Source organism: Poecilia formosa, unplaced genomic scaffold (assembly GCF_000485575.1).
Source record: "Poecilia formosa unplaced genomic scaffold, Poecilia_formosa-5.1.2 Scaffold3, whole genome shotgun sequence".
NCBI classification, from domain to species: Eukaryota; Metazoa; Chordata; class Actinopteri; order Cyprinodontiformes; family Poeciliidae; genus Poecilia; species Poecilia formosa.
In genome coordinates this window covers 4,927,233-4,939,643 of record NW_006799942.1, presented here as the reverse complement: position 1 = coordinate 4,939,643, position 12,411 = coordinate 4,927,233, and the positions used below count along the sequence as shown (strand labels likewise).

Genomic DNA, 12,411 nt, shown 5'->3' with positions numbered 1-12,411 from the left:
TGCGTGAATTTTAATTGTGATGGTTTGCACAGTGTTTAGATTAGTTTAATCTGTTGAGGAACAAAATCAGAATTTTAGGTCCAGAAGGTCATGGTCCTGCAAAAGAATGTAATACTAAGATACATCATTATATGTGAAATAAAAGTGATTTATTTGCACTTCAAAATGAATTTAAACTGTAACCATGTTTTATTCATTAAATAAATAAAACTGTTTTCTAACTGAGGTAAATTAGGACACCCCACTGTAGCTTAACCACTGCTTGGCTGAAATTGCTTCAGTGGAAGATTTCTTGTAGATGTCTCATCTCTGGCATCAGTCTGAGGAAAGTTTTTCTTACTCCTCACTTTCTTTCAAGTGAGGAGTAAGACTTTAAACAACAGATGCTGTTTAAAGTCAACAGCATCTGCGTGATATGAAGGTCTGGGCTTTGACTTGGCCATCTTTCACAGTTAAGAGTAAGATCTTTTCCTGGAATTATATATCTGGTTTAATCCAAACAAGACTTCCATTCTGGTGTCTAAATATTTCACTTTTAAAACGTCAAGAACATTATTCCTGACGTCCTGGTCCTTACCCATGTTCTCTCAAACTTAAGTTGTCCTTTGTTTTTCCCCTCTTTTAGAAAACAGAGGTTTTCTCCTCACACATATCTGATGGAACTTAAGTTGTGCAGCCTCTTTTTGACTGCACAACATGTACTTTCATATTACCAGTAGCAAAAACATGCTGTGTAGATATTGGAATCACATTTTAGGTAGAGACTTCTTTTAGTAAATTGCAATCTGCTTTCAGGGATAAATTTGCTTAAATGGCCCGACCGGTGCATGTTGACAATTGTTTTTAATGTCCTCCAAGTGTAACAGATAGTTTCTGGGCCTCTTAAATAAAATACGTAAACTGAATCTCTCAAGCAGCTTTTGGGATTTTACCATTGTGTCCACTCTCCCTTTAACAGTCTGGAGTACAGCAAAATGAATGTCTGAGGTTCCAAAAGGGCAAATTTCCTTCAAAATAATGAGTAATGATGTTTTAATCAGATTTTATATACTTTTGGTAAATTATTAGTATTTCTAAAGTACATTTTTAACTTCTTAAGGTAAATTAACTTAAGCTTAGTGTTGTGCTTATTTGCATTCACATTAAAAAAGTTGAAGAGACCAGCATATCATCAGATCAATCATTAAAATGATTTAATTTTATTAGCAATTTATTCTCAACCAAAGGTCCAATCTTGGAAGAATGAATCTTAAGGAAAACAGCAAATACAAGACTGATGTTCCCAACCATCTCATCAGGTAGCTGGGCAGTTTAAAGTCTGAATCACAATCATGGTGCAGAAGTTCACATCAGGGCACTGTAGCAACGCTTCTTTTATTTGTCGATCCCATTAATGTCTTTAGATACAAGATCTTCCATGGCAGCTCGCTTGGATTCCAGGATCTACAAATTCATACAAACATTTAGAATAAAAAAGGAAGCTAATCCACTGCTATAAGATTGTCATATTTGGTTAAGAAATGCTTAAGTACAAATATCTGCACATATTTTAAAAGGTTAAAAAATAGCTGTTTAACATAGGCACTGTCAATGTGCATGAGACTCTAGAAGACCACAGAAATAGCTGTGGTGGCCTGGATTTGGCCCACGTGCCTCAAGTTTAACACATATGGTTTATATTGACACAGAGAATGTGTGATCTGTTAACATTCTCTGTTACAACACACACAAAAACTACAATCTGTTCAACTGCCAGGTTCTCTGATTGGCTGAAAGGCTTGATAAACCTTTTAGCAGCAACAACTGAGCGTATGTGGCACATGTCAAAGCATCCAGTGTACCAGTAAAATAATAGATAATTACCTCACTAGTAATGTATTTAACATTGTAAATATCTACATGCTAAAAACCCAATTTTTCTTGGAATAATTACAGTTTATTAAATAACATTTGCATTGAAAATCATATGATTAAAAAGGGAAAATAAAACATTTGGCTATGTCATCCATGAGTGGCATAGCGTGGTACCTCACCTGGAAGTTATCACTTAGGCCAACAATGCTATTCAGGTTCGTACTGTAGTAGCCCAGAACATATTCTCCGCTTAGCAGAGGGAGGTCATCTTTAGCCACAGATTTCTGCAGCCAAAACAGGAGAGCAAGCTTATGAAGGAGGTATTTATATAGGGCTCGACAAAACATTCTTCAATTCCACTTTACCTCAATGACCTCATTAACTTCTGGCAGCTCGTTCTCTCTGACCCATACAAAGGTTTCATAGTTAGACGCACTCTTGAATCCGACCTGCAGGTCAACAAGACAGTAGGTTCAAATCTTTATGGTTTGTATTGTTGTACTGATGGATTTTTTCCTGCTTTGCACACCTTGTAGAGGCCAATCCAGTCCCATGTGGAAGACATGAAGTCCTCTAGGATGGTATAAGTCAGAAGTGCATCATGGTCTGCGCTCCACTCGCCTGCAGGTGCCAAGTCTACCAGTTGTGTGTCGAAGTATTTTCTCAGCTGCAGGGATTACAAAAGGAAAGATGTGGTGCATTAAAATACAACCCCTGGGGTCATGTGACATTTCTGTACTTGCCTCCAGAGTAAAATTTCCAATGACTGGCTTGTGGTCACTGACTCCGTAGCTCATGACACTAGTGTATGTGTTCTGGGTGACCATGATTGGATACTCCTCCTGCCCATCATCAGCGGAAGTTGATGCCTTCTCATCATCATCGTCATCCTCTTCTGATGGGAGGCTTTTAGGTTTGATCCGCCAGAGGATCCGATCCGTCCAGGCCGGCTTCCTCTTCTTGCCGCTAAAGAAAATCAAAACAAGAGTGTATGATGACGTGTGAACTCGAATTTTGGTTAAAATCTTATCTGATGCTTACCCCAGGACACTAATTCATGTGAGCATTTACAAAATCACTGGAAGCAAGAGCTGCTAAAAAACACAAACATGCAGTGCAAAGGTAACTACATTCTAGTGTGTGGCTGACAATACCATCTAACATAGAATTGGAGGTAATTAAATGTCTTCTAGACAGAAAAGCATGTATTATTAAGGGACAAACAGCGGGGGGCAGGCAGGAGCTCGGCTCGAATGAAAATATACACCACATCTGAAATTCATCCGCAATATTCTGTTCGTTAAACCCATCTGAATTTTGTCCGTTAAACTTGTGTCTCCATATGTTTTGCAGTTGTAAGTCATGTCAGTCACATTTGTATTATAAGGATGATTATTAATTATTTATTTTCTCAAATAGGACTGTAAGTAACTTTTAAACATTTTATTTATTAATAGCATAATTGTTTCTCTAATTTCACAGCACAGATTTATGGAGACACCCACCTTGGTGGGTTAAATTCTCTACACCAAACCCCCAACCAGAAACAGACCATTCCCCAGAAGAGGGAGGTGAGGAGGAAGAGGAGGGTGGTACTGCAGCGCTGCAGAGGTCTTGGTCTGTACACGGTTAAGGGCAGTGCCACAGTTCTCATTCTAAGGCAGACACATTACGGTGGAGTCAGAGGAAAACAAAAACTGCCTCTGATGTGATACATCCTGTTCACACCTGAAGCTGATTTCTGCATCAACTAGAGGTTGAGTGGCCGACAAAGAAAGGGAATGTGGAGCATGCGACACAGAAATGAAGAGCTTCTTACTTAAAACCCAACCATGTCTTTGCAGAGCTGCAGAAATTTCAGTTCAATCAGAATGCCGTAAAAGGTGTTAATCTATGTGATATATGAGCATCAGTATGGACACAATGGTACCTGGTATCATAGGAGTCAGCTTTACGGTCAAACTTGTAGGTGGGTTTAAAATTCAGTGGCCCTTCGTCAAACTCCTGCAGAAAGGGTTCCTTTTTCTTCATCATGATGAGCTGCAACAACAAAATGTCAACCAGAATATCTTCATCCATAAATAGCCGGGTGTACTATTCTGATCCCAGACCTGGTCCTTGCTCCACAGCAAATTGAGGCGTCCTCCATTGATGGATGAGCGGACAAAATGCAAGCCATGGTCCTCGATACGGAAGTTCAGATCACCAAACCAGAACACCACCCTGGGAAGAACCACAGACTATTTCAGCACTGGGTTGGATGGTAGCTTGATCATGTGCGTGCACACTGACTTGTGGTCCAGGACATGAGGAGTGTCAAAGATGTCAAAGTCTTGTGTTTCCAGGATGTACTCAAACTCGTCAACGCGCTGCAGGGCATTGTGCATATGAGCTGCCAGGTGGCAATTGAGGAAGCACATCATATGGCCGTAGAAGGAAAAGCGTACAGAGACAGCACCTTTATTTCCCTGAGACAGAAAAAAAGAGGAAAGAAAGAAACTATTTTCAAGCATGATAGCACATAGCATGATTTTTTTTTTTCACTGAACCTTAATTATTTGTTGGAACACATCCTAGTGTTTATTAAATGTCAGTGTTCTCTCATGTTCCCCACTTTCCACCTCACAAACACAAAAGGTCCTTTATTTAAAACCTTTGATGTCACTGGAATACCAACGCCTATTAGAGTTGGCATTCTCTCTACAATGTTTACAGTTAAGCTAACAAATTTCCTACCCAGTAGCCAAAGATGCCAGTGCGAGTGTAGGTGGTCTGGATGTTTCTGATGAAGGGGAGATGCATCATTTTGGCAAAAACTAGCAGCAGCAAACCCTGCATCCTCACCGACGTGACCTGAGCACAGATAGAAAAACAAGTATTTGTCATTTAGCGTTTGGTGTATTCCTGTGACTATATATTTGATTTTTGTTTGCAGCTTCTGTGAGTTACAGTGTATATTGTCTTGGAAATATTTACATTTTATTTTATCTGTTATGAGTTTCATTCGGTTCCAGCCTCAAATTTCAACATATCCTCAAGGGACTTTATGTGATGGACCAACAGAGGACTCTTTTAGGGAAAGGAAAATGATTTATGGTCTTTAAAATGTACCCACTCTAACTCAATTCTTTCGTAGCTGGTTTGTTTTTTAGCTTTACTTTGTCTTTTTCACCTCTTTCAACTTTCTTTGAGCTGCAAATTATTATTATTTTTTGCCAATCTCCAATAAAGGCTTAAAAAGTTGCCATATTTTTCCACTTGAGGTGTCAAACTCTCATACATAAATGGATGAAGCACAAAAAGACAATCTGAACCACTACTGAACATTTATTTACGTGCATCTTTTGCTACTATTTCCTCTTTTCTCACCTTTACAAAGCCTTTGGGTCCCAAGGTGTCCATGAAAAGATGGCTCCAGGAATCTTCTGCCATCAAGTCTGAGATGAATCTCACAGGTGTGACATTTACTTCCTGCAAGCTAAGTAACACCAGTAAAAATGGAAAGCAAACAAAATGACACAATCATTGATCCTGCTGCTAATCATAAATATCTGTTGCTACCGTTTTCCATACCCAATCACATAAAGGTCTATGGCGGGTTGATCATTTAGTTGTAGCAATGAGGCGACGTCCTCAGGAGGTTCTGCTGTTGCCACATTCCAGGTGACCATATGCAGCCTGTAACAGAATTATTTATTTTCTATTAAAATTTGACCACCTCTTTATATTTACATACAATTAAATAATACCATAAAGCAGGAATTATCCAGGGTTCTAACATTTGCAGCCGATCAAACTATTTCCTACTGTCAGCAAAGACAATCACCTCTATGAAGCCCAACATTTCATAAAAACCGTTTGCTTTCTGATGCCTGCATAAACATGTGAACATATGCACTGGTCAACCTGAATGCATCTGTGGGTAGTAATCGTCCACAAAGCTGAAAGGCTTCGTCCAGCGTGCGGGACACTTCCTCGCCGGCTTCATCATCAGAACTCATGTCTTCTATGCAGGTCATCAGCTCGGCCAGGCGCTGGCGAAGGATCGTCTTCGACCTGGAGCCCTGAGACACAGAGCTGCTTGTACTGTCCGAGCGCAACCGTGAACTATCCGGCAAAAGGTCCATCTTTTAGGCATAAAAAAAGAGCTTTCCTAGTGCCTCAGACAATCCTTTTGCATTAGGAAATATGCCAGTGAAAGATAAAAATTTAGTCCTCCATGCAGGAAAAATTCTGTACAAGAAAGTTATTTGGCTCTGTTTTTCCTGATTCTTTCAGCTGACCTGGTTACAACCATTTGATTTGAGATACTTCCTTTCTGCTCAAGCAGGTGGAAGTAATCCAAATTATTCGTTGTTAATCAAATCTCGTTAGCACTTTAGTAAATTTTTGCTAAAACTCCTAAAAGACGATGAGAATGAGAAGTATCTGTGGCGGGTGATGTCTCTCCTCCGGTTCTGTGCAGTCATGCAAGAACACCGCTCAGTTTGACGGAGCAGTGGGGTCGACTGAGGAATGTTGGCAACCCAGATCTGGTGCCTAATCACAGGCAGGAGAGAGCCATGTGAATGTGCTAAGGTTTGTTCCTGTGAGTGTTTGCAGACTCAAAGGCTGGAGTAGGAGGACCACCGGCTGATCCTGCATAACTGAGAGTATTGTTGCAGGACTTAGGTAAGTCCCTTCAGATCCCTAAGAGGTTTACTATCAGCGCTCTCTCCATCAGCTGAACACACAGAACAATGTCTGAAACCCCACAATTGCGCCTGTGCATTAGTCACTGGGGCAACGGCGAATTAGCCTTGTTTTGTCTCGGTCCGGATTCTTCTCATGTAGGGGAAAGGTTATCTCTGTAAGCCCAGAGAAAGGTGCAGGTCATGTTCAGTTTGAAACATAAGGTCTTTCACACGTTTATGCAGGCTTCATTTTTAAGAATAAAACCTCAAATGTGTTGATGTAGCAATGTTGTAGCACAATTAACAGTAAATCAATTACATAACAGCTTTGGAGCCACGTAACAAAACCTTAAATAAGGGTGAAGAAACGGAAGATTAACTGGTTTAAAAATTGCAAAACCACACAAAGGGTGAGATAACATTCCCAGTTTACAAAACAAAATCTGATTTAAAAAGCCCCTACATAAAGGTTGACATATTCACAGCTTTGTTTAAATCAGTCAAATTATACAGTGCCTTGCTCACCTGTACTTGTCTGTCCAACCACTTGTAAATCTCTCAGTGCTCATCTTCTATTCTGCAGATGCAAACTGACACACAGTTAAACAATCAGGAAACAAAGAGGTTCTATGCACAGTGCAGAAGCTCACTGTTTTGTTTTTTACAGCCAATTTACACTAAGCGTAGTCAGGTAAAAATGCATAGGAAACAAGCAAAGCCAGCTAAGATGGAGATGCCTGATAGTCATTTCTGAAATGGCTTTGTAATCATGTTTGATCAAGGTGAGCTTTGCTCACATTGAAATGACAGTGTATCAAGGATTGCATAATCTGAGAGAGCTGATGGACATTTTAGTGATTACATTTTCCACTGTACAATATGTCGGAGGCTGTCATAGAGGAAAGAGAGAATCCTCGTTAAATATCAGTGGTGAAGCGTTTTCTAAAAGTATTCCAGCAGACCAAGCCATCAAATAAAAGAATAAAAAGTTTTTTTTTTTGTTTTTTTTTAATCTTCAAGACTCGTACAATAAATTGTTGGAACAAATATTGGAGCTAATTTAGTATGAAAGCTGAGCAGTTTGCTCAGTTATATTTTGAGCAGTTATATTTTGAGCAGTTATATTTTATTTATATTTCTAGTTTCTCCATTTTATCCTGTAAATGCTCACATTTTAGTAATTTTTTTTGGCTGTAATGATTCCAAGGTTTTGAGATTTTAGACTTGTGTTTCCTTAAGAAATGCAGAATCATTGAAACAGTTCTAAAAATTTGCGTTCTGGTGTTTGTTAGCCTGTACACCTAAGATATGTCATTTATTTAGACCAGCAAAGATTTACAGTGATTCTACTTTAAAAAATGTTAGTATAATAAAGTTACCAAAGGGTTTTAAATACTGTTATAATTGGGGCCTGCCACAGCAATGCATACGCACGGAAGGCACCGATTACTCTTCACCTCAAAATAAGGGTGCGTTCACACTGCAGCCTGAAGTGACTCAATTCCGATTTTTTTGACGTAATGCGACCTGTATCCGATCTTTTCATGGCAGTGTGAACAGCACAGGTCGGGTTCTTTTTCAAATGTGACCCATATCCGATACGTATCCGATTCAAATGCGACCTAACGTCCAGGTTGCATTCATCCGAACTGAACGTCACTGATTCTCAACAAATCTCACTATTATGCGTCCTGATACGCGCAAGTGGGAAGAAAAACAACAACCATGACAGATTATATGAGGATTAAGTTGTTAATATGCTGCTCCGGCCAGACAACAACTTGAAATATGTAAGCTAAGCTCCACCGTTAGCCTCCATGTTTACTTCTGCAAACACTGAGCACTTCTTGTTTTTATGGCAGTTGGCAGAACACTTAGAACGCTGACGCTATTGCGCCCTCTACTGTGCATGCGGGACACTTTCAGGTCGTTTGCACGTTTACACTGCAGAACGCATACAGGTCGCATTTACTGGCAGTGTGAACGGCCCAGCAAAAAAATCGGAATTGCCAAAAAATCGGAATTGAGTCACTTCAGGCTGCAGTGTGAACGCACCCTAACTGTAGCTTCCTTTCACTGTTAATGCAGCTCGTACCGCTACGTGAACCCCCACAAAATAACGGCTGCATCTCGGCATGCGGGCTATTACTTCTGTTGGCATTTCGAGTAACCATGGCAACGCAATTAGCGAAAGACGAGCCAAATTCAAATCAAAACAACAACTGACACAGTTGAGCAGGGCAGAGAGGAAGAGAACTACAGAGATGGCAGAACGTTCAGTTCCGACAGAGGAGAGCAGATCTTCCAGTTAGAACTACAGAAACTTTTCTGTAAAAATTCACCAACTGCATAATTCTTTTTAAGTAGTAAGTAGTGTAAGGTAAGTAGTATTTCAAAAAAGCAGAAAAAATCTTATGTTTTATGAACAATAACAATGTTTGTTGTTAATCTGTTGCTAAGCGATGAGCGCGTTTTCTGGTATCCAGGTGCCACGAAGTAAACATCTGATTTTTACTTTTGCAAAATTTACCAACTGTAAATGTCCTATATCTAAGCAGATAGGGCGTGTTTCAAAAGAGCTTATGTTTTATAAACAATAATATACTTATTATTGATTTGGTGTTAAGAGATGAACGTTTCTTCTGATAACGAACTGCCACGAAGTATAAATAAGATTTTTACTTTTGTGTTTAATGTATGATACATTTACCACCACTCCCAAAAAAACAACAAAAAAATAAAATAATTTTTCTGCCAAATTCACCAACTTCACAATTCTTGTTAAATTGTAAGTAGTGTACTAAGATAAGTAGTATTCTTATGTTTTTGAACAATAACAACATCTGTTGTTAATCTGTTGCTAAGCGATGAGCATGTTTTCTGGTATCCAAGTGCCACGAAGTGNGTAGTATTCTTATGTTTTTGAACAATAACAACATCTGTTGTTAATCTGTTGCTAAGCGATGAGCATGTTTTCTGGTATCCAAGTGCCACGAAGTGGCACTTGGATACCAAGTGCCACTTGGTACTTGGTATTTGGTACTTGGCAGTACCAAGTGGCACTTCGTGCCACTTGGTACTGCTTGATTTTAAACTCAAGCAGCTTAAAATCTGCTTGAGTTTAAGCAGATAAGCAGTATTTCAAGCTTTATAAACACGAGTAATTTGGTGTTATTAATTTGGTGTTAAGGGATGAGCGTTTTCTTTCTGGAAATGAATTGCCACGAAGTATAAATCAGATTTTTAGATTTGTGTTGAATGTCTGTTTTCTAATATATTTACCACCACTGACAAAAAGAAAAAATCTTTCCGCCAAATTTACCAACTGCACAAGTAGTAAGTAGTGTAAGATAAGTAATATTTCAAAAGAGCAAAATAAATCTTATGTTTTTTGAACAACAACAATGTTTGTTGTTAATCTGTTGCTTGGTTCTGGTAACCGTGCCACAAAGTAAATATCTGATTGTTACTTTTGCAAAAGTGAAAATCAGAAGGCAGTGCATTGACATTAGCACAAACATGAGCAGTAGCTACTGCCCACATTAGCAGTAGTATTTTCCCTAAAATAAGTTTTTCAGCTATTCTGTTTATTTATTAGCCATGTTTAGCACTCTGAATGGAGGAAGTTAATGTAAGACAACATGCTAGTTATACTCCTCATGTCACATTTAGGCTAGCATTAGCATTTTGGCGAATTTTAGCTTATACACTAATTTTAATATACTAAATGGACATGTTACTCAACATGCTTGTGACTTTCCACATGCTATTGAGTACATGGTAGCTTATTTTAGCTTTGATGCTAACTCTAAGCATCAGAACGCTGGGTTCTAACCAACAGGCACACTTTAGTAGGCCCCGTTTAAATTTCTTCAGAAATGTTATAGTTTTCTACTTTATTTTTATGTATCACCTGAAATTATTCTGTTTGACCACATGAGGGCAGCACTGCTAGTTTCAAGAAACTCCAAAAAATCTCTAAATATGTTCTTCAAGCTGTGAAGTTTTTTTTCTCATCAGTAGGAGTTTGTGTGACACTAGACTTTATTTTAGTCAATATACCACTGAAGACAGGTGCTCTGTCTTCAGTTTTCTGGTCAGCCTTATAAGAAAATATTATAATTAATGGGATAGCTCAAGATTTTTAAATTATTAGCTAGTGTTTTATAGTAAACTGATATTAGTTTGCCCTGGTTAGTTTAAGAGGTTGCCAAAACCAAAGTAGACTTAAAAATAACTTAAAACATCAAAGTGGTTTATGTCAAATTTACTTAAACTGTTATAATGTTAATAATAGGCAGTTATTTACAAAATCATACTGTTTCCATTGAAATCCGGATTGGGAGTGGTTGACCAACAGTTAGCATCCTCTTTGAAACACCTACTAAGAAATAAATATATAAAAATATCCCCCCAGACAAACTACCTAATGATAAAGGAAGAAACTGTAAAAATCTGAAAACACTACATGTTCTGCTCACAATATGTTCAAATAAGGAAGATTGGTTTTTGTGTCCAGCCTTCTACCTCTATGTTACACATAAATATTCTTTGGTTTCTCTGTAAATTATCACCTAATGTAAACAAAAGATAAGTTTATTTGTTAGAACAGGCTACATGGTGTTGATTAGAGTTGTTTTAACACAATAGTCCAATAGTAAATTGATACAATTACATTTAGCAAGCTTAAGTATGTTTTTTATGACATGTGCATTTAATCTGTAGAATAGCACAGTGAGATTTTTCTTTGTGAATATAACAATTTAGCTCAGAATTGGAAGTGAAATCTGCACCAGACCCGGAATATAAATGAATAACAGATCAAGCAACTGCCCCAGGGAGCCACACAGTATCACAACTGTGCTTTACCTTTTAAATGTCACTGAAAGGACACAACTAAAGAGAGACACAACATGACTTAAAACACACACACATACACACCAGAGTCACTGTAAAATCTCCATAGTAATATAAAATAAATCATAAATGTTGAAATTTAACTAGAACTAAAAGAGAACTAAAACAAAGCATGACAGTTAACACAAGAAATGAAAATGATTAATAAATATCAAACCAATACAGATATGATGACATACATTGTTTTTGTGAAAATTATTTCCTTGCTATTGTCATTATAACCCTTTAACTTGTTTTTTTTGTTTTGTTTTTTACTTTAAGCATTCACAGCAAAGACAGAGACTTTCCTACTGAAACATTTTTCATGACAGAAAAATCAAAAGAACAAAGTAAAAAAGTAAAGCAAAGCACTTGAAATTCTACCGTTGTTGGTATATCAGTCTTATGTTGTCCAGAAAAATTGTCTTCAAAGGTAAAGATCTCCAAAGACGTGACGAGAAATGTAGTTTCTTCCTCTCTGGAACGCTGTGATGTTATTTGACAGTTTGTTAATTTCCCTTGTTGTACTGTGCCCTGAACCACAGCAGACTAACAGCGTAACATCGGATTAAGCTAATATCCTTGGTTGGTTAATAACCCAGTGAGAAAGTATTTGTGAATAGCTATAATGGATGTATTGTATGTTTAAAAATAATCCTTAGATATTTTAACAGTATGGAATGTGAAAGGTGCTCTAGAATCGTAATACATTTCTTTTTTTTATATAAACTAAAATAACATCTGACAAAACAGACAGTGGAAAAGTTTATGGTCTGTTGTCCTCAATGTGATTTCTTGTACAGCATTCTGAAAAGTACAAACCTCAGTTTATATTATAAGTGCTTAAACACATTATTGCGACTAGAACTACTTTAGGACATATTTGCTTGTTAGCTTGAATGCAAAATTATTTGGAAAGGTTATTAGGGTAAGTAGACTAAAACCCATTAGGTTACTTATTTTTACATTTTCAGCTAATGACTAACAT

The 12,411-nt window shown here is 37.8% G+C and overlaps 1 protein-coding gene across 4 annotated transcripts; it reads right to left on the bottom strand.

Moving 5' to 3' along the window:
* Window positions 1-1,168: 1,168 nt before the first annotated feature.
* On the bottom strand, window positions 1,169-11,979 carry inpp5kb (inositol polyphosphate-5-phosphatase Kb). 4 transcript variants are annotated; one of them, XM_016673671.1, is made up of 14 exons: window positions 11,808-11,979; window positions 7,053-7,117; window positions 5,428-5,532; window positions 5,224-5,332; window positions 4,591-4,707; window positions 4,147-4,322; window positions 3,966-4,077; window positions 3,785-3,894; window positions 3,674-3,700; window positions 2,598-2,820; window positions 2,384-2,521; window positions 2,220-2,303; window positions 2,034-2,138; window positions 1,169-1,443 (listed from the first exon to the last, which is right to left on the bottom strand). In XM_016673671.1, exons 2-14 carry the CDS (start codon window positions 7,094-7,096, stop codon window positions 1,375-1,377), a joined length of 1,419 nt encoding a protein of 472 aa, XP_016529157.1. In that variant the 5' UTR covers window positions 7,097-7,117; window positions 11,808-11,979; the 3' UTR covers window positions 1,169-1,374. The 4 variants fall into 4 exon arrangements, with proteins under 4 accessions (XP_016529157.1, XP_016529153.1, XP_016529145.1 ...); XM_016673667.1 differs by having other exon boundaries at window positions 7,053-7,104; XM_016673659.1 differs by lacking the exons at window positions 7,053-7,117; window positions 11,808-11,979 and adding an exon at window positions 5,761-6,517.
* Window positions 11,980-12,411: the final 432 nt, after the last annotated feature.